At 42.2% G+C, this 25,311-nt stretch overlaps 1 protein-coding gene across 3 annotated transcripts in view; it reads left to right on the top strand.

Moving 5' to 3' along the window:
- The window catches only part of LOC110489868 (RNA-binding Raly-like protein), a 156,761-nt gene that overhangs the window by 69,022 nt on the left and 62,428 nt on the right, over positions 1-25,311 (top strand). For all 3 annotated transcript variants that reach the window (XM_021562820.2, XM_021562821.2, XM_036944133.1), the window contains exon 2: positions 196-469. In XM_021562820.2, coding sequence (XP_021418495.1) covers positions 214-469 — 256 coding nt within the window. In that variant the 5' untranslated portion in view covers positions 196-213. The remainder of the gene's footprint in view (positions 1-195; positions 470-25,311) is intronic.

The raw sequence follows: 25,311 nt of genomic DNA, 5'->3' as shown, positions 1-25,311 counted from the left end.
AGTCATCTCACATGGTTCAGTTGTCTGCGGTGTTCATTATTGCTACTCTCACTTGATCATTGCACTAGCATAAAATAAACCAAAGTTGAACATGCTGTCTTCTCTTCATTCACATTAGATCAACTCTCAGCAAAGGGGTTGGGGTTAACTAGTGACTCTAAAGCCCTCTACTCCTTGTATCTGTCTGTGTCCCAGGAGGGCAACCGGAGGAGGATGACCGGTAAGATTCAGACCAGCAACGTGACCAACAAGAATGACCCGCGCTCCCTCAACTCCAGAGTCTTCATCGGCAACCTCAACACCGCCATCGTCAAGAAGACCGACATCGAGGTCATCTTCGCCAAGTATGGCAGGATCGTAGGCTGCTCCGTTCACAAGGGCTTCGCCTTCGTCCAGTACATCAGCGAGAGGAATGCTCGCGCCGCCGTGGCCGGAGAAAACGCACGTATCATCGCTGGACAGCCGCTCGGTGAGTTTCCATTTTGATTTTCCCTGGTTTTTCATGTGAGCATCAGATTTTCTTTCAGTGTTGAGTTAATTGTTTTGACCTCTTTTAGCCATCATATAGCCAGGAAATGGCTTGGTAAACTTGGACATTTGGTTTCAAGTGCATTATGCATCTGTACTCATTGCCATTGAACACAGCAATAGTTTTAATATAGACTGTGCTATTTTAGAATAAGGGACTGTATGTCCCTCATGGGTACCCATCATGCCTGATACATCTTTTAGGCTTGTTTAGATGCTCTCATGGTTCTCGAGGTTGAAGAGTATGTATGTCGTGCTGTTCTCAGGAAAGGGGACCTGCTGAATCCATTAGTTTAAGTAGTAGCGTATGTCAACACAGTTAGAATGTGGCTCGCTAAAGTATGTCAAGTTCCTTTAAGAGTTCCTGTGGCTAAAACCACTAAAGGAAAGCACAGACCTGTTTTCTTTTTGGAAAAATTCAGGCAGTAGCTACCTCTTTGTTCACTCTGTTTCAAAAATGTTTTCTTTCAACTGAATATGACCTTGGTTGACACACTGCAATGATAGTTTCAGGGTTGTTTTGCTGTGCCACGGTTTGCATTTAAAACCCTTTCTGTGACTCTAGATCTATGGATTCTGAGTAGTTGAGCCTCTAAACGGCAGCCATTTTGGTTCTCACTTTTTAAAATTTCTTCAGTGTGTTCCCTCAGGAGACATAAAGATAAATTACAGATGCGCTGCAGCAGTACACCGTCTAACTGAAATCCCTGACCTCTCTTGGGACCACTACTTTTAACAAGGAGGTGCTACAGATAACTTACCCTTTAACTGCAGTCTCATTATCCAATTGACCTGCTTTCAGAAAAGTTGTTTTGTTTTTGCAATGTAAATCTGTGGCACAAAGCATCAGCTCTCTATACATAATGCAGAGTATAGCCAAGAGACCACTATTAAAACTAGCCCATTTGGTTAGATGTAATTGCATGCAAGGGCAGTGAGAGTGTGTCAAAGAGAGAGAAAAAGTAGAAGATAAAAAGGAGAGAAATGATGGTGTTGTGGAGAGAGGAAGCAAGAGAGCGAGTGAAAGAGAGAGAAAGCGAGAGAGAGACAGAGAGAGAGAGTGAGAGTGTGTGTGAGAGGGAGAGACAGAGAGAGAGAGAGAGAGAAAGAGGGAGAGAGAGATCCTCCCATGCCTCTTATATAATCTTCCAGCAACACACAGGTCTGTTGGTTATTACATGAGTGATAGCTGGCTAGATGACTGATGATGGCTAATGCACTGAAAATGTCTTTCAGTATTTTAGGCCTCTCACTTGCAGTTTCTGTGTTAGCCTGAACTTGTGCATTCAGAATGTAAACAGAACAGACAGAACCATTGGCTAATGGAATCCAGTCAGGGAGATAGATACCATCGCCAAGCCTCTATTACGCCAAGCTCCCTCTTTCTCTCTCTGCAGTCATGGCGAGTGTCCTAGAGAGCCCTGCCGGATGTTACATATTTATACTATCCGACATTGCTTTACGATAAGCAACTTGAATATAAATATTTATTTTCATAAAGCCACTCGCTTTGCGGTTTCCTGAAGACGCACACAGCCTCAGGCTGTTTTCTATTTACAAACCCCATATCAGAATACAAATGTTGAAGCTATTCAGTGTTCAATAACTCTGTCACTAGCTCTACTTTGGTGATTCTGTCACTGAAGACCCATTAGTAGAGAAGGAGACAGAGATTAATCTCAGGCATACTGATGTGTGTTTATGGAACTACCTGAAGTGCTGTGGGTTCCGACAAGGCAGTATTGTGGTTGTTTTTTGGGTGTTACATAAAGACCAACATATTTCTCTTAACTTTCCCAAATTTCACAGGTTTTCCAGAAATCCCGGTTGGAAGATTCCCAGATTTTCTTCTTATTACTTCCAGATTTTGGGGAATCTTCTATCTGACATTTCTAGTAAACCTACAGGAATTACAGGATTTGCAACTAATGATGACCCGTTTTGTCACAAGGTTATCATGATACATTGCTTTCCAAATAATCTAAAAACTCCTTGCATACTTTTAAAGTGACAGGTCATTTTCCATTAGATTTTTTTGCAGATGACACTGCATTTCTTGTGTTCTACTGCTCTCTGCTCTTTCTACCTACCTTATGAGTGGTAGTGCATGGTATTTTCATCACTTCCCAAAGGTCATCGACATGATCACTCAATCTACAAATCATGTGGCAGAGTAATGTTTGAAAACACATCCCCGATTGACAATTATGAATATTCATTCTCATTCTCCTGGACTGATATGCTTTAATAACATTGTGTAGAGTTGTGAATGTGCAGTACAATTATATATCGAGGACCGGCTCTCCCAAATGGACGACTTGCTGAACCTGTTCTCCCCCTCCATAAATTCTCATTAAAGGAAATTGTGCTGTTAAGCCTGTCAGTTGCTTGTGGCCTAAACACCATGGTGAAAATAGTGATATAAGTGTGATGTGCCATTGTAAATCTTGCAAAAAGGAGAGAGTTGGAACCCACTACTAGCGTTATGGCATTGGAAGGTCAATTGTCATTGTCTAGCACTAGGGGTTATGACATTTGTCATGTCTTGCAGGCTATTTGATGCCTATTTTAACAGCCACACTACCCTTCTCCTTCTCATTCAGTTCATGTTGTTAGAGTATTCCTCCCCTTTGGGTGATGGCTGTGTGGAAGTTTCCCGTTGGCACCATAACGACAGCTAACATTCATGCCACCATAGCGCATCATCTGAGATGACAGTTCCCTTACCTCACCCTTCATTGGGCTGCCATGGTTACGTAACTTTAGAGACTGACTCGCAGCCCTGAGCCATCCCAGCATGCAGTGTACCCTTCCATGTGTCAGCACAGCGCAGTGTCCAAATCCACATATGCTCAACAAGAGGAACTCCAGGAGGTCCTGAGGATGACACAACATGCTTCACCTACATTTCTGCCTGCAGCACTGCAACCTCAGAATAGAAAACGACCAGAGAAAATAAAAGCTTTTGTCTTGGAGAGATGTTTACTGGACTCTTGCTGCAAGTAGACCTGAAAAGAAATTGAATTAGCATTCCATCTATAATTCATCAAAACATACGCCCTCATTTTATATTTATATAGATTTGTCATATGTTTGAGATGGCTGATCTTGTGCTTCATGTCTTCCTTACTGAATCCATAAATTGACCAGTAGCATTCTCAGCTTAGTTTTCTCCTGTTTCTAGTGTTGTTTGTTATAAGACTTACTGCATTGTGGAAGTTCTTGAGAGCTTAATTGAGATTGTACGGTATATCCTTGACAGGTTCGGTGCAAAGGTATGTGAACCGGTATTGGATGAATTTTGTATGATGCTGCCCAGCTTGCTGACCAGGTTGGAGTTGGTTTACTTTTCCCTCTTGACTACTACAGCATCTTCCCTTATTGTAGGGTTTGGTCAATGGGCAGGAGGTTTTATAACGACTGTGAGTTCCATACACTGTAAAAACAAGTGTTTAGGATCTGAACACATAACTAAACACTCTAATATAACACTTTTTAAACGTGTCAAGGCATTTCGAATTTCAATAAAAATATGTCACAGTGTTTAGAACTGTTTATTTGCATTTGGGTTTAAAAAACTAAACACATGGGGTGTTGTTTTAACACTGTGGTGTTTAAAGCTGTAATTGCATATTTCCCAGCATGCATTTCCAGTGAATGTGTGTGGTACCCACCCATGATTGTGTTAGTCAGTGAGAGACATATGGTTATTGCATTCAATAACTTGTAATTTGTTGAGGGCTTTCACAAGTGGTTGCTTAAGTTTTAATTAATGATTTAATTAAAAGGTTATGATTTATGACTTTATATTACACATGGCATAAGGCCTTTAGATATGGCCACAACATTGTGGTCTGAAAGTCTTGGCTTGTGGGTCTCATCAGACCTCAATGTCACATTATGATTGTTTGTGAAATGATTAATTCCTATCAAAATACAGCCAGAAAGACAATAGCCAAGAATTTGACTATTTTATCACCCACAATCTGAAATCAGAATGACTGCTATGGTGAAGGACTTAACAGATAAAACTACCGAAACCTAAACTGGAACAACAATCTCAGTAACGGGTTCAATTAGTTTATAAAATGTCAATTATTTATCTTGTGTAGTATAAGATCAATGAATTATTCAATGTGTATACTGTAGATATTATAACAAACTATTTAAAAAAAAATCCAATAGTGCGTGACTGCATCCCGCAATTTGGGGCATTCCTGCATCTGAAGGAACGCCTCCATTCGAGCATCCCATTGGTTCCTCCATGAACACCCCCTCCCCTCGAGTATCCCATTGGTTCCTGCATGTACAAGGCAAAGCAAGACAAAGGAGCTGATCGTGAACTACAGGAAAAGGCAGGCCGAACAGGCCCCCATTAACATTGACGTGCTGTAGTGGAGCAGGTCGAGAGTTTCAAGTTCCTTGAGGTCCACATCACCAACGAATTATCATGATCCAAACACACCAAGACAGTCGTGAAGAGGACACAACAAAACCTTTTCCCCCTCAGGAGACTGAAAATATTTGGCATGGGTCCCCAGATCCTCAAAAAGTTCTACAGCTGCACCATCGAGAGCATCCTGACCGGTTGCATCACCGCCTGGTATGGCAACTACTCAGCATCTGACCGTAAAGCGCTACAGAGGGTAGTGCTTATGGCCCAGTACATTACAGAGGCCAAGCTTCCTGCCATCCAGGACCAATATAATAGGCGGTGTCAGAGGAAAGCCCATAAAATTGTCAGAGACTCCAGTCACCCAAGTCATAGACTGTTTTCTCTGCTACCGCATGGCAAGCGGTACCGGAGCGCCAAGTCTAGGACCTAATGGCTCCTTAACAGCTTCTACCCCCAAGCCATAAGACTGCTGAACACTTAATCAAATGGCCACCAGACTATTTACATTGACCCCCCCTCCATTTGTTTTGTACTCTGCTGCTACTCACTGTTTATTATCTATGCATAGTAACTTCACCCCTACCTATATATAGTTTATTTGGTAAATATTTTCTTAACTCTTCTTGAACTTCAATGTTGGTTAAGGGCATGTAAGTAAGCATTTCACGGTAAGGTCCCCACTTGTTGTATTCGGCGCATGTGACAAATAAACTTTGATTTGATTTTGATTAACGCACCCCCTCGAGCACCACATTGGGTTCTGCATTAACGGAAATAACTACATAGTAGAGTAACAACAACACCACGCAATTGAAAAGATTTATTGAATCAAATATCCTATTCAGTCGTGTTGAAATGTAGGCGACAGACGTTCCTAACACTGAAATAAAAGGCATGGAAGTCACATCCTTTTCTAATGACCAAATACACTCTAAACAGGACGATGGGAAAGTAAACGTGAGTGTTCAAACATTAGTGTTCAAGCATTAGTGTTTTCCTGCTTGGAAACTGCTTGGAAAAGGTTGACTTTCGTTTTTAATTCATGTGATAACACTTATTTTCAAATCTAAATGCCTGATATTTACATTTTAAACACTGACGTTTAGGTTATAAAGATGTCACGTTTCATGGTTTTACAGTGTACCCAGATGTTCTGGAGAAAAAAAATGATAATCAGTGTTTGACTAATTTCTATCTTGATGGTGGTAAAGAGAATATTATGAACAGAAATATTGTTTTATACCTCCCCTGTGTCTTGTAGTGTTTTGTTGTAACTGTGTTTAGTGTTTGTGAGCCTGGTGGCAGCAGGAGTGTGTGGCTGGCAAGGAGAGATGGAGACACTGGTAGAGAAGACTGATAGGATAACACAACATGCTGTTAGAGTGGCCGGGTATAAAGAGTCCTGAGCCTCCAGCTCCAAATAGAGAGAGAAGGAGAGGAAGAGAAAGGGAGAGAGAGAGAGCGTACAAACATTTCCAGAGAGACTCGTCATTAATTTTTTTCTGTTTCCCCCTTTTAAATCTATGGAGAGAAATGAACAACAGAAATGTGAGTCCAACAGAAATGTATTCACACATCACAAACAATAAATGTTGATATGATGTTGTGTAACCTCCAATCATCTAACAGTGTAACTCTATATCACCTGCTGCCATCCAAAGCTCTAACCCAAGGTGCAATGGCCAATATGTGGCCCATATTGTATGCACACCTTGTGTGCACTTCACCTGAACAGTAGAGGGGCTTCTGCTATTATATTACAGCCGTAATGAGCACAGTGAAGGGTAATGAATGATGGATCACCTATCGCTGTGTCTCCAAATGGAATTGGCAAGAGTTAGGCACATACATAACAAAGTGATTTAGATGCAAAATCCATCCTAAGCGGATTACAGTGGCAGCGACTCCGCAATCAATCGTCATTTTGGGCCAACATGATGCATGGCAAGTAGAAACACACGTAGAAAATAACCAGTGGAGTGGAGGGTGGAAGGAAGGGAACTAGGGAGGGAATGAGGGAGTTAGGGATGGAGGGAGAGAGGGAGGGAGGGAATGAGAGAGTTAGGGATGGATGGAGGGAAGGAGGGAAGGAGGGAGGGAGGGAGGGAATGAGGGAGTTAGGGATGGAGGGAGAGAGGGAGGGAGGGAATGAGAGAGTTAGGGATGGATGGAGGGAAGGAGGGAATGAGGGAGTTAGGGATGGAGGGAGGGAGGGAGGGAATGAGGGAGTTAGGGATGGAGGGAGGGAGGGAGGGAATGAGGGAGTTAGGGATGGAGGGAGAGAGGGAGGGAATGAGGGAGTTAGGGATGGATGGAGGGAGGGAGGGAATGAGGGAGTTAGGGATGGAGGGAGGGAGGGAATGAAGGAGTTAGGGATGGATAGAGGGAGGGAGGGAGGGATGGATGAAATGACAGTAGGGCCTCTTCCAAACTCTACATAGTATCTGTGTCTGCCTCTGTAATCTCTCTTTCTCTCCTGCTCTCTTTCTTCATCCCATTCTCTCACCTGTCTGTGCCACATTGCTTTTGGAACAGAAAGGAAAGGTCACACCATCTCTTCATAAAATGGCAGCTTATCCATCTCCTCCATTCAAATAAATCATTCAGTCCCACTATCTTACACACTACCATAGTCAGCAGATTTAGTCAAATGTTGAACCTGAAAAGGTCCAAATGTCCCTATGGATGCTGAACAAAAGAACAGCATGGAGCTTTGAAATTATTTAAGAATAAGCTTCAGAGGCTAGTATGTAACCAGTGATGGCAGATACTGTATTAGGCGATCACTCGAGATACATAGGTGGACGATAGTTTCCATGAATCAACAGCAGCCACAGGATTTTCTGATTTGGGGGTCTATTCAATCCGTATTGCAGAAGTTCAGCGTTACAGCGTAATTGAAATTTCAAGGCCATGTTCCCACGTTAGCGGAGACTGCATTGACGGTAAACGCTGCATATGTCGGCTCAGTTGGAAATGACCTTTACATTTCCATTGTGCAATCTATAATGCTTCAGTGATGCAGATTGAATAGAGTCCTTGATCTTCAAGGTTACGCCAAGGAAACATGAGGACGTTTCAGTCAGGGGTGTACAATGCTGTTTCACTGTGGCCCTCACCTATAGCCCTCACAAAGTTGTGAGGACCATAGTTAAGCAGCATTGCACAACCCCTGACTGAATGGAGTTCCGTGGGGATTGTAGTATGGAACTAGAAAGGCCAATCCTTCCTGATCCACTGGACTGAGCTTTGCCAGGACTAACCCCATAAGACCCACTCTCTGTCTTTTATGTCCCTGCGTTTGGTTCTGAGGCTTCGACTCTGTGTAGTGTGTACGTGTGTGTGTGCGGGAGGGAGGGAGGGAGGGAGGACATGAAGGAGGTTTCTACTCTTTGCTCTCCTCCAGAGGCAAAAAATAAGGAATTTAAGACACCTCGCTGGAATGATAATTTCAAAACAACTATCTCTCGTTCTCACACACACGCACACACAAACTTGTCTGTATAGTAGAGAGTCCTTGTGGGTGATTAAAATGCACCCTGACTGTCTGTCTGCTCTCTCATTAATCACACACTGACACACTGAGGTGGACTCACAGTGTGATCACAGTGTGTGAATATACGCTGTGTTCTCATCACACTACTCCACACAGCTATTATGATGAATATTCACCTGAAAGAGCTCCACGTAGAACCATAACACTTAATATACAGCATGTAAGAACACTGTGACCATAATGCTGAAAGCAGTGTGTCTTCAGCGGGATACTGCGTACACAAGGCTGAATATACAGCAGAAAATGGGAACTGCACAGGGATCCTATTCTGTATATAATAGGATAATAATTTGGAAGATACAGCACACAGTGTGCTTTGAGAGAGAGAGAGAGAGAGAGAGAGAGAAAGAGAGAGAGGGAGAAAGAGAGAGGGAGGGAGGGAAAGAGAGAAAGAAAGAGGGGGGGGGGGCTTGGCAGGTCTATTAAAGCTCTGTGTGCTGTGACTCTGATTCACTGCTCAGCTTTTCCAGCCTCCTGAACCTAGATTTCTAATCACAGAATTAGCAGTGTTTGTCCTGCCAACATGCAGCCTATAATCCATCTCACTTTGCCCAGGCTGTGCTTCTGTATAGCCCCATGGAGAGGTGTGTGTGTGTGTTTGTGTGTGCGCGTGCTTCTGAGTCTTTGTTGGCCAGCAATGACCACAGCAGGGCTGAATCCACTCAGCTAAACATCTCTCTCTCTCTCTTTTTCACTTTTTCTCGCTCTCCCTCATACACTGTAAACCCCAAGGCATTTTGAACTCAAAGTCAATGAAAAGTCATTATTACTTCAAATGTTCATGTGATACTGACTCAAAATTAAATGAGAAGTCACATGAACTCTAATTTTCTTTCCCTTTATGCTCTACTGCAGGTAGATTTGTTTTAGAATAGTTTTTAATATCTGTGTTTTTGCATGTCCGTTGAGAAATTGATTGATTGATCTTATGCCACACAATAATAACATACATTTTTCTGCTGAAATGGTTGTTCCCGTTTAAATGGCTTAGGTCGTCTCCTCACACGGTTCCTAACCCTGGCAGTCATTATGAATGCAAGGTTGCGGGTGAATACAAATGTCAACTGCTGGATATCCTAACTCTGGCTCGATTCCAATATGAATTACACTTTACTTTGCAAGCAAGCATAATGTGACTTTTCAGTAGGGTTGCAAAATTCTGATACATTTCCCAGGTTTTCGGGAAATCCCTGTTAGAATATTCCTGGATATCCTTCAACCAGGATTTTTGGAAAATCTGGGAAATTTGGGAAAGTTACTGGAATTTTGCAACCCTACTTGCAGGCCTGAAGTGAGTTTTAGGCCGACCTTCCCAAATTCCCGGAGATGTTCTAGCCTGTTCGGTGAGGCGCCAGGCAGCCTGGGAGTCCTACCGGAGAGAAACGAAGACGCTGGCAGAGAGGCGGACGTGCGGGGATCTTAGCGAGATTGAGACACAGATCGACCCGTCCTCCATTAGCGAGCATACTACTCGCAAATGTTCAATCATTAGTGAATAAACTTGACAAACTCAGAGCGAGGATCTCCTTCTGGAGGGACATCAGATTCTTCAACATACTCTGTTTTCTGAGACTTGGCTTTCCCCCGACATCCAAATGGATTATATGTAACCAGCGAGTTTTACAGTTCATCGAGCGTCAGGAAGAGGGCTCTCTCTGACAAGAACAAAGGCAGTGGGGTCTCCTTTAGGACCAATAATAAGTAATGCAATGGGGGAAACGTACAGGAACTCCCGACTTGGAATACTTGGTCATTAAATGTTGCTCTTTTTACCTTCCGTGAGAGTTCTCAGGGATTATTGCCACAGCTGTGTACATTCCTCCCCAAGCCGACACAAAAAATGCTCTCTAGGATCTTCATTGGACAATGAACAAAATGGGGATCGCGTACCTGGAGCCAGCATTCATTGTTGTGGGGGACTTTAACAAAAGTAATTTAAGGCCCTGTCCTGTCCTCCTTTCGGCATATCAGACCACGACTCTATTTTGCTTCTCCCCGCCTACAAATAAAGACTCAAGAGGGACATTCCGGTGGTCAGATCTGCGCAACCAAGACTGTTTTGATCACGTCGACTGGAATATGTTCCAGATCACTTCTGGCGATAACATCCAGTCACTGGATTCATAAAAAAAATACATAGATGATGTGATACCGATGGTGACTTTCAAAACTTACCCGAATCAAAAGAAGTGGATTGACGGCAGCCCTTTCAGAAAATTGAAGGAGAGAGATGCTGCTTATAAACACCGAAAAGTGACCGAGGACAAGCATATGGTTAAACAGTACAAACACGATCTACGCAGATCGATCAAGGTGGTGAGACAAAAGTATAGGGACAAAGTGGAGGAGCAATTTAGTGAGTCACACACGAGGCGTATATGGCAGGGGCCTCTTAACAATCACAGATCCCTAGCCGCACCCTCAAGCATGTGCAGACCAGCTAGCTGATGTGTTTTCTGAGGTTTTCAATTTCTCTCTTGCTCAGGCCGTTATCCCGACCTGCTTCAAGATGTCCACTATCATCCCCATTTACAAAAAAGGTAAGCTAACTGAACTGAATGACTACTGACCTGTAGCACTCCCTTCTGTCATCATGAAGTTCTTCGAGATGCTAGTCAAAGACCACATGACCTTCTCATGCCCGATGTTGCCTACTCCCGACTCCCTCCAATTTGTCTACCGCCCAACAGATCCATGGACGACACAATCACCATTGCACTGCACACTGCCTTGACCCACCTGGACAAAAGGAATACCATGCTCCTCCCTATGCAACTAGGCCTGAACTTCCTGACGAGCCATCCCCAGGTGGTGAAGGTAGGCAACATCACCTCCTCCACACTGATCCTCAACATTTCCCCACTAGGCTGCGTCCTTAGTCCCCTCCTGTACTCCCTGTATACCCACGACTGTGTGGCTTCACACAGTTCCAACTCCATCATCAAGTTCGCTGATGACATGAATGTAGTAGGCCTGATTACCAACAACGATGAGATGGACTACAGAGAGGAGGTATGCACTCTTGAATTTCAGCAAAGCAAAGGACCTGATTGTGGACTTCAGGAGGAATCAGGCTGGGCACGCCCCCATCCTTATCAATGGGGCCACCGTGGACATGGTCAAAAATGTCAAGTTCCTTGGCATACATATCTCAGAGGAGCTGAAATGGTCAAGCCACACAGACACTGTGGTGAAGAAGGCACGACAGTGACTCTTCAACCTCAGGAGACTGAAGAAATTTGGCCTATCCCCAAGGTACAGTGTTCTCAGTGTTTTACAAGAGCACCATCGAAAACCATACTGCCGGGTTTCATCACAGCCTGGTACAGCAACTCCACCACTGGTGACCGCAAGGCTCTACAGAGGGTGGTATGCTCAGCCAAACACACTATTGGTTGCATACCAGTTTCCCTCTATGGACAAGTATCCTTGTTTACACACTTCAACACTTTTAACTGCAGCAACTGTATAGAATTTAAAACTAGTTGTATATACAGTACCAGTCAAAAGTTTGGGCACACCTACTCATTCAAGGGCTTTTATTTATTTGGACTGTTTTCTACATTGTAGAATAATAGTGAAGACATCAAAACTACGAAAAAGCACATATGGAATCAAGTAGTAACCAAAAAAGTGTTAATCAAATCAAAATATATTATATATTTGAGATTATATATTTGAGATTTTACACACTCTTGGCATTCTCTCAACCAGCTTCACCTGGAGTGCTCTTCCAAGGAGTTCCCACATATGCTGAGCACTGCTTTTCCTTCAATCTGCGGTCCAACTCATCCCAAACCATCTCAGTTGGTTTGAGGTCAGGTCATCTGATGCAGCACTCCATCACTCTCCTTCTTGGTCAAATAGCCCTTACACAGCCTGGAGGTATATTGAGTCATTGTCCAGATAAAAACAAATGATAGTCCCACTAAACACAATCCAGATGGTTAAGTGTGCCTTGAATTCTAAATAAATCACAGACAGTGTCACCAGCAAAGCACCATCACACCTCCTCCTCCATTGTGGGAATTACACATTTGGAGATCTATTCACCTACTCTGCGTCTCACAAATACATGGCGGTTGGAACCAAAAATCTCAAATTTGGACTCATCAGACCAAAGGACATTGCTCGTGTTTCTTGGCCCAAGCAAGTCTCTTCTTATAATTGGTGTCCTTCAATAGTGTTTTTTTGCAGCAATTTGACCATGAAGGCCCCATTTCACGCAGTCTCCTCTGAACAGTTGATATTGAGGTGTTTCTGTTTCTTGAACTCTGTGAAGCATTTATTTGGGCTACAATTTCTGAGACTGTTAACTCTAATGAACTAATCCTCTGCAGCAGAGGTAACTCTGGGTCTTCCTTTCCTGTGGCGGTCCTCATGAGGGCCAGTTTCATCATAGCGCTTGATGGTTTTTGTGACTGCACTTGAATAAACTTTCAACTTTCTTGACATTTTCTGCATTGTCTTAAAGTAGTGATGGACTGTTGTTTCTTTTTGCTTATTTGAGCTGTTCTTGTCATAATATGGACTTGGTCTTTTACCAAATAGGGATATCTTCAGTATACCAACCCTACCTTGTCACAACACAACTGAATGGCTCAAACACATTAAGAAGGAAAGAAATTCCACAAATAAACTTTTAACAAGGCACACCTGTTAATTGAAATGCATTCCAGGTGACTGACTACCTCATGAAGCTGGTTGAGAGAATGCCAAGAGTGCGCAAAGCTGTCGTCAAGGCAAAGTGGCTATTTGAAGAATCTCAAATATAAAATATATTTTGATTTGTTTAACACTTTTTTTGGTAACTACATGATTCCATATGTGTTATTTCATAGTACAGTCGTGGCCAAAAGTTTTGAGAATAACACAAATATTAATTTCCACAAAGTTTTCTGCTTCAGTGTCTTTAGATATTTTTGTCAGATGTTACTCTGGAATACTGAAGTATAATTACAAGTATTTCATACATGTCAAAGGCTTTTATTGACAATTATATGAAGTTGATGCAAATCAATATTTGCAGGGTTGACCCTTCTTTTTCAAGACCTCTGCAATCCACCCTGGCATGCTGTCAATTAACTTCTGGGCCACATCCTGACTGATGGCATCCCATTCTTGCATAATCAATGCTTGGAGTTTGTCAGAATTTGTGGGGTTTTGTTTGTCCACCCGCCTCTTGAGGATTGACCACAAGTTCTCAATGGAATTAAGGTCTGTGGAGTTTCCTGGCCATGGACTCAAAATATCGATGTTTTGTTCCCCGAGCCACTTAGTTATCACTTTTGCCTTATCGCAAGGTGCTCCATCATGCTGGAAAAGGCATTGTTCATCACCAAACTGTTCCTGGATGGTTGGGAGAAGTTGCTCTCGGAGGATGTGTTGGTACAATTCTTTATTCATGGCTGTGTTCTTAGGAAAAATTGTGAGTGAGCCCACTCCCTTGGCTGAGAAGCAACCCCACACATGAATGGTCTCAGGATGCTTTACTGTTGGCATCACAAGCTTTTTTTCGGATGCTCCAAACAATCGGAAAGGGGATTAATCAGATAAAAATGACTTTACACCAGTCCTCAGCAGTCCAATCCCTGTACCTTTTGCAGAACATCAGTCTGTCCCTGATGTTTTTCCTGGAGAGAAGTGGCTTCTTTGCTGCCCTTCTTGACACCAGGCCATCCTCCAAAAGTCTTTGCCTCACTGTGTGTGCAGATGCACTCACACCTACCTGCTGCCATTCCTGGGCAAGCTCTGTACTGGTGGTGCCCGGATCCCGCAGCTGAATCAACTTTAGGAGACGGTCCTGGCGCTTGCTGGACTTTCTTGGGTGCCCTGAAGCTTTCTTCACAACAATTGAACCGCTCTCCTTGAAGTTCCTGATGATCCAATAAATGGTTGATTTAGGTGCAATATTACTGGCAGCAATATCCTTGTCTGTGAAGCCCTTTTTGTGCAAAGCAATGTTGACAGCACTTGTTTCCTTGCAGGTAACCATGGCTGACAGAGGAAGAACAATGATTCCAAGCACCACCCTCCTTTTGAAGCTTCCAGTCTGTTATTCGAACTCAATCAGCATGACAGAGTGATCTCAAGCCTTGTCCTCGTCAACACTCACACCTGTGTTAACGAGAGAATCACTGACATGATGTCAGCTGGTCCTTTTGTGGCAGGGCTGAAAGGCAGTGGAAATGTTGGGGGGGATTCAGTTCATTTGCACGGCAAATAGGGACTTTGCAATTCATCTGATCACTCTTCATAACATTCTGGAGTATATGCAAATTGCCATCATACAAACTGAGGCAGCAGACTTTGTATAAACTTAATATTTGTGTCACTCTCAAAACTTTTGGCCATGACTATACAATGTAGAAATTAGTAAAAAATAATAATAATAAATAAAAAGTAAAAAAAACCTGGAATGAGTAGATGTGTCCAAACTTGACTGGTACTGTTTATATACAGTGCCATCGGAAAGTATTCAGACCCTTTGACTTTTTCCACATTTTGTTACGTTACATATAGCCTTATTCAAATTCAAATTTGGTTTTCTACGCACAGTACCCCATCATGACAAATCAAAACAGATGAAATGTTTTTTTTGCTAATTTATATATATATATATAAACTGAAATATCACATTTTAATAAGTATTCAGACCCTTTACTCTTTACTTTGTTGAAACAGCGATTACAGCCTTAAATTATACTGGGTATGACGCTACAAGCATGATACACCTGTGTTTGGGGAGTTTCTCCCATTCTTCTCTCCAGATCCTCTCAAGCTCTGTCAGTTTGGATGGGGAGTGTTGCTGCACAGCTATTTTCAGGTCTCTCCGGAGAAGTTTGATCAGATTCATGTCCTGGCTCTGGCTGGGCCACAAGGACATTCAGCGACTTGTTCTGAAGCCACTCCTGTGTTGTCTTGGCTGTGCGCTAAGGGTTGTTGTCCTATTAGAAGGTGAAATTCTGCCCCAGTCTGAGGTCCTGAACACTCTGAAGCAGGTTTCCATCAAGGATCTCTCTCTACTTTGCTCCAATCATCTTTGCCTCAACCTTGACATGCCTCTCAGTCCCTGCCACTGAAAAACATCCCCACAGCATGATGCTGCCACCACTGTGCTTCACCGTAGGGATGGTGCCAGTTTTCCTCCAGACGTGACTCTTGGCATTCAGGCTAAAGAGTTCAATCTTGGTTTCATCAGGCCAGAGAATCTTGTTTCTCATGGTCTGAGAGTCTTTATGTGTCTTTTGACAAACTCCAAGCGGGTTGTCATGTGCTTTTTACTGAGGAGTGGCTTCTTTCTGGCCACTCTACCATGAAGACCTGATTGGTGTAGTGCTCAGAGATGGTTGTCATTCTGGAAGGTTCTTATATCTATATGGAAGAACTCAAGAGCTCTGTAAGAGTGACTATCAGGTTCTTGTTCTTGGTCACCTCCCTGACCAAGGCCCAGAAGCCACTCCTCAGTAAAAAGCACATGACAACCCGCTTGGAGTTTGTCAAAAGACACATAAAGACTCTCAGACCATGAGAAACAAGATTCTCTGGCCTGATGAAACCAAGATTGAACTCTTTAGGGTTTTTTTTTTGGCAAGGAAAATATCGGATATCGGTATCGGCAAAAAAATTTAATATCGGTGCATCACAAATTTACTGTTACCGATAACCGATATTTACATTTTTAGCAGCCTTATAAGCATTCTAGTACAGTTAACTAGTTAACACACACACATGGACGCAGAGGTCTAAGGCACTGCATCTCAGTGCAAGAGGCGTCACTACAGTCTCTAGTTCGAATCCAGGCTATATCACATCCGGCCATGATTGGGAGTCCCATAGGGCGGCGCACAATTGGCCCAGCGTCGACAGAGAACATTTGATTGGCAATGATAGATTTAGCCGAAATTACGCTGAAATGTTGTTACTCTTTCATATGCTTGACTTGCTGACTTTTCGATCCACACAGCAGACATTGTAGGCTAGTTTATGAAAGCTGTGTTGCACGTATAGCGTAAAATTTTACGTGCCGTCATGTACCTTCGTTATATAGGTATGCACGTCAGCTTTGATATAGTTTTTTCACGATACCTATGTTGGCATTTTAAGCTAATATCGGCCGATTCCAATATGTTCACCGATATATCGTGCATCCCTATTGAAAATGATCAAATTCAACAACCATGTATCTGTCACTAACAAATACTGTCATGGGTGGTAACTCCACATTTTACTCAAAGGCACCCCGGGAAATTATATTGGAGGCATGGCTCAGTGGTTTCGTACTCAAAATGTTCAATCTGATAGAACTAAAATCTAGAACCCCTACACTATAGGGTCACAGTGACTCTATCAGTTCGAGTAATGACTACAAAATCACTGTATCCATTTCCTGCAGTCAATTGACCTACAGTAGTGACTCCATGAGTGGAACGTTATTCATATTTTTCATACTTTCATAATTAATAAACAATTATTTTTTATTTTAATCTGCCAAAAATCTGGTGTTTCTATGTGAAACAGTTTTGTTATTTTTCAGTCTTGATGTACAATGTTATATTGGGATGCAAACTCAAATTGAATAGATTTCAACTCTATATCTGACATGGTACAGGTACAATGTTCTCTCTAAGCTGCACAGGTGCGCCAGCTCCCAGGGACTGCTGCGCAGAAGCAATATCAGCCTGCAGCAGAGAAGCACGAGATTGAACTTCACTCAAAGTTCTAGTTTTTCCCTTTAGTTAACATTATCAATGTTTCCCTCTACTGTGGGAATTGCCAATATTATCTGCTTTCATTGCCACATACCGAAACAAAATGAATTATGCAAGACTTATTATGCAAAGATTTTTTCTTGTAGGCAGAACACACCAGAGTAGTATTCTATTGCATTGACAGGCAGGACTCACACTCTAGCCCATACTCTACAGACCAGTGCGGCATAACCAGTCACAGATGCAGTATCCTTATATGAAAATAGTACATTGCCTAATATGGATCTGTGCCGTTCACTTTGAACTGAACTGTGTTTACAGCATGAGTGGTCGTGAGTAGATGTGCTTGTTTTGAGATCAAAGCGAGAGCTTCATGTAGCCATGTGTGCACATTTGTTCATATTCTTTGCTAGTAAGTGTGTCACTAGCCCAGTTATAACTAATTTCTAGTCACCAATGGGGGAGTGGTTGCTTCCTACAAGAGCACACAACGTGTGCATTTCTAGCTATGTTTGAAAAGCAAGTCAGGTAAAGAGAATTTGTTATGTCTTAAATGGGCAGTGTTGTATTTTGAGACAGGCTTGAATAAGCTAGCAGATAAGTAGCAAATAGGCAGAGGGTAGCATAATTTGTCTGATTCTCTGTAATAATGGGAATAATAATTTATTTTGTAAAGTAGTTTCTTGCATCAAATAACACATTTTCAGTCACCTCCTTGTCTGAAGGACAAGTGGATAAACAGGTTAATGTCAAGCGCTGAATATTTTTTCCAAAAGTGTCACGGAATGTAGGCCTACGGGCTACTGTAGGCTGAATGATAGAACAGCTATTTCCATGTAAAAATGTTATGGGAGGCATTTTCTCCATTGCTTTTGATTGTAGGCCACTCTGATAGGCCTAGATTATGATCAAATAGCCACAGTAGCCTACTTGGCCACTGTTATAACTGTAACGTAAAGCGGTTACAGCCTCAGGGTTCACAGTAAACCCAAGACAGAATTTTCACAACGTTCAAGTTTGCACTCAGCAGACCTGACATTTGCTCAGTGCCTCATTTTTTTTGAGGGAACATTGTACAGGTGTCTTCTTTTTTTAAGCCCATAACCATCTGTGTGAGGTGTGTACTTTTGTTTCAAAGCAGATTTGTTTAAGACTACCAAGAAACCCTCTGTGTGACCCTGATTTAGCCCACTGTGGTAAAAGGTTAAGTAACTGTACTCAGATATATTAAGTACAACGGCTTTCTTCAAACGGTTTGAGTAATGACAGGTTTACAGTGTACACAGATTTAGACTGGACCAGGGACATCATTGAGAAGATTACTGGTAAAGTGGAAAAAAATACAGATGTGCGTTATAATCACACAACAACTTCAGTCTTAATGCATCCTTCCTCCATTTCATTTTGCATTTGATTCTCGCAGCAGTTCTACATTATAGATACAACATTTGAGTTTGAGTGCAGTTATCAACTTGAATGGCCCTGAAGATGTTTGTTTTCTTAGGGCAAAAAAATAGTTTGAGTGTGTTAAATGAATAATACATCATATGAAAAGAATGATGTTATTTTGGGTCATGTTGACAACTAATCCTTCTATTTTAATTTTCAACTGAGACCACAGATTGGCTCTGACAGACTGATAATCATCCACGATGATGAGCACCTTGAGGCATTGAAGAATTAACAAACCATTCAATAGAGATTGTGTCATGTATTGTTATTGTAGTGTGTTCTAACTGTGTAGCATGTCTGCTTGTTTTTTAAACATTTTTGTTTCTCTTTTTCACTCCAGTTCTCTCGTGGTGTATCTTCCACCTGACTGGTCTCTACAAGCTGCAGGACGACCGAGGTTACAGTTATTCCCCTTAGCGTTACACTGTGCAGTAAACAGCACGCAGAATGTCTGTCCACTTTGAGACCGCATGGGGGAGTGTGGCATGAAGGACCAGCTCCTAGCCCAACAAGAAACACTGTCTTCCAGGGACACTCATTACAAAACACACATGCGCACACACAGAGGCAGGCACGCATGCACACACACACACACACACACACACACATATACACATGCAGGCAAGGAGGCACACACACATGTGCACACACATACACACACACAGCTCGGCTCTCCTATACAAACACAGAAGAGTCCAAGCTGTGAGGAGACTGCAGAAGTGCTGAGTTTGAGATTTATCCGGCCATGGAAGGCTGGCATTGCAGTATTTCCCCTGGATAACTTTATCAAAGATATATGCTTGCTTACAGATGAGGTCTGGAGTTCACATAGAGGTCAATTACACCTGTGGGAGAGGGGGGGGGGGGGGGGGCAGAGCAGACTCCTCTGTGTATCTTTGTGGATTTGCTATTGGTCACTTGAGGGAGATAATGAACCAGTTGCGAATTTTGTCATGAAAATACAGAACTCTTTGAAGAGTTTGATGTACATAGGCTACATGGACATTTTGCTATTAAAAATATGTAGGGGAACAAATTTATAGGTTTGGAATTGGTCCATTGAATCGTGGATTTCCAGGAAATAAAACTCCATCTCCTAGTATACACAATCATGTTTTCTAATGGACTGGAATAGAAACTCTCTTCTGCAAGAGCATGGTTGATAATGGCTTGGAACAGGTCTCTGGACTACAAGGGCATGGTTTGAACTGAGTTTTAACGGGAATCCTGAGGGTATGTACTGTAATGGATTGGAACGGCTCTTTGTCTTTAGGATTAGGACTAATGGAGATGTCACAGAGTCAGCCAGCGCGACAATGTGTGTGAGGTAGAGGCAAAGACGGTGTGTGTGTGTGTGTGTGTGTGTTACGACAGGACAGCAGGTGACCTTTAAACGGAGCGAGCCTTTACAGCAGAACAGATCTTTATGGGCCTCATATGGACCCGTGGAATGGAAAAGCTGCCCTTTTTGCTCTCCTTCAGGATTGATCGGCTCGCCATGCTTGGCTCATTATTAACACCATAATCATCGACTGGTTGTGCCTGAGAGCCTATTCAACTGAGATTATATGACAGAATTAACACTAGGAGCGCGATAAGAGCAAATACAAATTGTAAAGATTACGTATACTATAGTGATTCATGGTTTCTAATAATACATGCTAGGATAATTCTTTTGACCCTTGAGGTTTTTCTGTGACTGTGGAATTGCTCTTCTGACTCCCACAGATGAATTATGGCTTTGACACATTTTCTGGAGGTACACGTACACACACACACACACACACACACACACACACACGAGGCTAGGAATCGCACAGTACTGTATAGAGCCATAACTAAATGCAATTCTCTTCCAACTCAGGTAAATCAAGCTAGCAGTAAAATCAGATAAAAAATGCATTTTTAAAAAGATTAAACAACACCTCACGGCACGGCACACCCACGGACTGTGAAGAGACACACTCACACACACATTATTCCTAGTAATGTAATGTAGTATTGTAATATTGTAATGTAATAATGGAGCAATGTCCATTTGTATAATGCACAATCATTTGTTTGATGTAACGTTTTATCTCTGTTTGAGCCTCAGGAAGAGTAGCTGCTGCCTTGGCAACAGCTAAGGGGGATTCTAATAAAATACTAAATACTAAACTAACACACAACACAATTAGCGGCTAAGCTACGGGGCAGTGCATGAGTCACTGCAGTCACTGGTCTTCGGTGTTGTCTAATTTGTGAAGGAGCAGTAAAGCCTTGGGCCCGTCTGGCTACCAAAAGGTCACGTCAAGCATATTTCAATAGACACACATTACCCCCTAGTTTATGTTGAATCACCTTCAGTTTGTTTCTATAGATACCACGCATTACCTCGAGAATTTTACAGCATTTCTAACAATGCTACCAGCTAGCGTTAGATTTTGTAGCACTGTAGACACCATCTTCTTGACCTTTGACTTCAACCAAGTTATATTGTGTCTATATGCCAGAGGAGACGCTCGAGTCTATTTGGCCAAATTACTGATGGAGCAGAAACTGTGCATAACACTGCATTTAGAGCACCCTGAACAGCTCTGTTAGGTCGTGTGAGTTCCTTAAAGTGTGCCATTGCTCTGGCCCTGTGGGACCACTGAGCGTGCAGTACAGTGGGACCACTAAGCGTGCAGTACAGTGGGACCACTGAGCGTGCAGTACAGTATGTGTGTGTGTTCTCTAAAGTGTGCCATCTCTCCCAGGCCTACCTGTGTGACAGCATTATTAGTAGACACTGTCCATAATTATTCAACTTGTAGTCCTGGTAGAAGAGGAGCTGAGCTGATTTATTTGAGAAGTGGGACTGCTGGTGTCAAATGAAATTTGGGTCTGGGCTAAGATGATAGGCTCTTGTTATAACTAAAGTGGAACTTGATGAAATATTAATTACTTTTGAAATGATGCTGAAGAAATTCTCAACCAAGTTTTGTGCTTGTTGAATGAATGAATGGTCTTTATGAAAAGGCTAGACATGCCTACCAGCTCTGTAGAGATTAGATGTTCTGCTCCTTTACCTTTGTGGTCCTTAAGCGCCACTCTGTGGCGGACGTTGGTACTGTTACAGCACCTAGAGAAGTTAATGCGTTATGCATATTTGACATATTCTCCTTAGATTTATTTGATCATCGATATTTAATCATATTATACTGAACAAAAATATAAACACAACATGTAAAGCTTATTTTTGTCAAATTTTGTGCACACATTTGTTTACATCCCTGTAAGTGAGCATTTCTCCTTTACCAAGATAATCCATCCACCTGACAGGTGGGGCACATCAAGAACCTGATTAAACATTGTGATCATTACACAGGTCCGCATTGTTCTGGGGACAATAACAGGCCTAAAATGTGCAGTTTTATCGCACAACACAATGCCACAGATGTCTCAAGTTTTGAGGGAGCGTGCAATTTGCATGCTGACTGTAGGAATGTCCAACTGTACCGGGCAGATGGCAGACAGTGTGTATGGCATCGTGTGGGCAAGCTGTTTGCTGATGTCAACGTTTTGAACAGAGTGCCCCATGGTGGTGGTGGGGTTATAGTATGGGCAGGCCCATTGTTGTGCCATTCATCTGCCGTCATCGCCTCATGTTTCAGCATGATAATGCACCGCCCCATGTCTCAAGGATCTGTACACAATTCCTGGAATGTCCCAGTTCTTCCATGGCCTGCATCCTCGCCACACATGTCCCCTATTGAGCCCGTTTGGGATGCTCTGGATTGACGTGTACGACAGCATGTTCCAGTTCCCACCAATATCCAGCAACTTCGCACAGCCATTGAAGAGGAGTGGGACAACATTCCAAAGGCCACAATCAACGCCCTGATCAACTCTATGCGAATGAGTTGTGTCGCGCTGCATGATGCAAAATATGTTCACACCAGATATTTACTGGTTTTCTGCATCATACCCTTTAAAGTATCTGTGAGACATAGACAGATTGAGAGAACTTGCCTCAGTTCCTCTTACTGACTGACACACCATAACTCTTTTGACTTACAAATGTAATTTACCAGTACATCACAGAATTACACTGAGTATAATTTCAATGTATTCTTTGATAGGTTGTTTGTTGGTAGCATTTGAGAGGGAGTAGGGCTAAGGTTAAAATGTTGGCCATGTGTGACCCAATCATAGTTTTTTTCTGCATTATGGCAATATTTCCCTAACATTTTACTGCAGTGGGCTAAATCAGGGTCAGTGTTTCTTGGCAGTGTTAAATAAATCTAGTACTTTGTAACAAACGTTATACACTTCACACACATGGTTATGGGCATAAAAAAAATGTGCCATGTCAAATATAGAGTTGAAATGTATTTACTTTTGAGTTTGCATCCCAATATTACACTTTACATACAGTACATCATAGAAGACTGAAATATAACAAAACCGTTTGACGTAGAAACACCCGATTTTCAGCGTTTTTTTTTTTTTTACAATGTTTATTCATTATGAAATGATGATGAATTATAACATTCCACCCATGAAGCCACTAGGTCATTTGACTGCAGGAAAGGGCTACTAGGATTCAACACACACAATCATTTGTGTATATGTAAGCCATTTTCTCTCATGTTCTTCCGAAGCTGTGGCTATTGCTGTGCTATACAGTGCATTCGGAAAGTATTCGGTCTACTCATCAATCTACACTTCGTAATGACGAAGTGAAAACAGGTTTTTAGAAATATGTGAAAAATAAAAAACGTATTTATTTAAGAATTCAGACCCTTTGCTATGACACTCGAAATTGAGATCAGGTGCATCCAGTTTCCATTGATCATCCTTGAGATGTTTCTACAACTTGATTGGAGTCCACCTGTGGTGAATTCAATTGATTGGACATTATTTGGAAAGGCACACACCTGTCTACATAAGGTCCCACAGTTGACAGTGAATGTCAGAGCAAAAACCAAGCCATGAGACAGTATTGTGCCGAGGCACAGATTTGGGGAAGAGTACCAAAACATTTCTGCAGCATTGAAGGTCCCCAAGAACACAGTGGACTCCATCATTCTAAAATGGAAGAAGTTTGGAATCACCAAGACTCTTCCTAGAGCTGGCAATCGGGGGAGAAAGGCCTTGGTCAGGGAGGTGAACCTGTTGGTCACTCTGACAGAGCTGCAGAGTTCCTTTGTGGAGATTGGGAGAACCTTCCAAAAGGACAACCATCTCTGCAGCACTCCACCAATCAGGCCTTTATGGTAGAGTGGCCAGACGAAAGCCACTCCTCAGTAAAAGGCACATGACAGCCCGCTTGGAGTTTGCCAAAAGGCACTTAAAGGACTCTCAGACCATGAGAAACAAGATTCTCTGGTCTGATGAAACCAAGATTGAACTCTTTGGCCTTTATATATTCATACTTCCATTCCTTTATTTTGGATTTGTTTGTATTGTATGTATTTTTGTGGAATTGTTAGATATTACTGCACTGTTGGAGCTAGAAACACAAGCATTTCGCTACTCCCGCAATAACATCTGATAAACATGTGTATGTGACCAATATGATTTGATTTGAATGCCAAGCGTCAAAACCTGGCACCATCCCAACCGGGAAGCATGGTGGTGGCAGCATCATGCTGTGGGGATGTTTTTCAGCGGCAGGGACTGGGAGACTAGTCAGGATCAAGGGAAAGACGAACAGAGCAAAGTGCAAAGAGATCCTTGATGAAAACCTGCTCCAGAACACTCAGGACCTCAGACTGGGGCAAAAGTTCACCTTCCAACAGGACAACAACCCTAAGCACACAGCCAAGACAATGCAGGAGTGGCTTCGGGATGTCTCTAAATGTCCCTAAGTGGGCCAGCCAGAGCCCGAACTTGAACCCAATCTAACATTTCTGGAGAGACCTGAAAATAGCTGTGCAGAGACGTTCCGCATCCAACCTGACAGGTTGTGATGTTTTTTATTTGTAATACATTTGTAAACATTTCCCCCAAAAATTTTTTGCTTTCTTATTGTGTATTGATTGATGAGGGAACAATTTCTTTTAATACATTTTAGAATAAGGCTCTAACGTAACAAAATGTGGAAAAAGTCAAGGGGTCTGAATACTCTCCGAATGCACTGCACGTGTCAACTTTTAGGATATCTTTATAACCCCTACTAATGTAGTTAATAACTAATAACTCATCTTTAGCAGAGGGGCCAGCTCATCATGGTGATAAAGTCCAGCTCATGTGTGTCATCATTAAGTCATGCATGAAAGAGAAAAAGAAAGCAATTTTTTACTTGTGAAATTTGGTTTTGGAACACTTCACATGCCATGATATTTTACATTAAGTTGCACTTGGATATTTTTCACATGAGATTTCACAGGTGATGCCATGCAAACGAAAATGTGTGGTTAGGAGTTCCCGGGAATGTCAAGCAGTCGCATAGTCTTCAACTTATATATTTGACATAGAATACCAGTCAAAGTTTTGGACACACCTTCAAGGGTTTTTCTTTATTTGTACTATTTTCTACATTGTAGAATAATAGCGAAGACATCAAAACTATGAAATAACACATATGGAATCATGTAGTAACCAAAAAAAAAAGTGTTAAACAAATCAAAATATATTTTATATTTGAGATTCTTCAAAGTAGCCACCTTTTGCCTTGATGACAGCTTTGCACCTCTTGGCAT

The sequence above is a fragment of the Oncorhynchus mykiss genome, chromosome 15 (genome assembly GCF_013265735.2).
Source record: "Oncorhynchus mykiss isolate Arlee chromosome 15, USDA_OmykA_1.1, whole genome shotgun sequence".
Lineage (NCBI taxonomy): Eukaryota > Metazoa > Chordata > Actinopteri > Salmoniformes > Salmonidae > Oncorhynchus > Oncorhynchus mykiss.
This window is presented reverse-complemented; position numbering and strand designations above follow the sequence as displayed.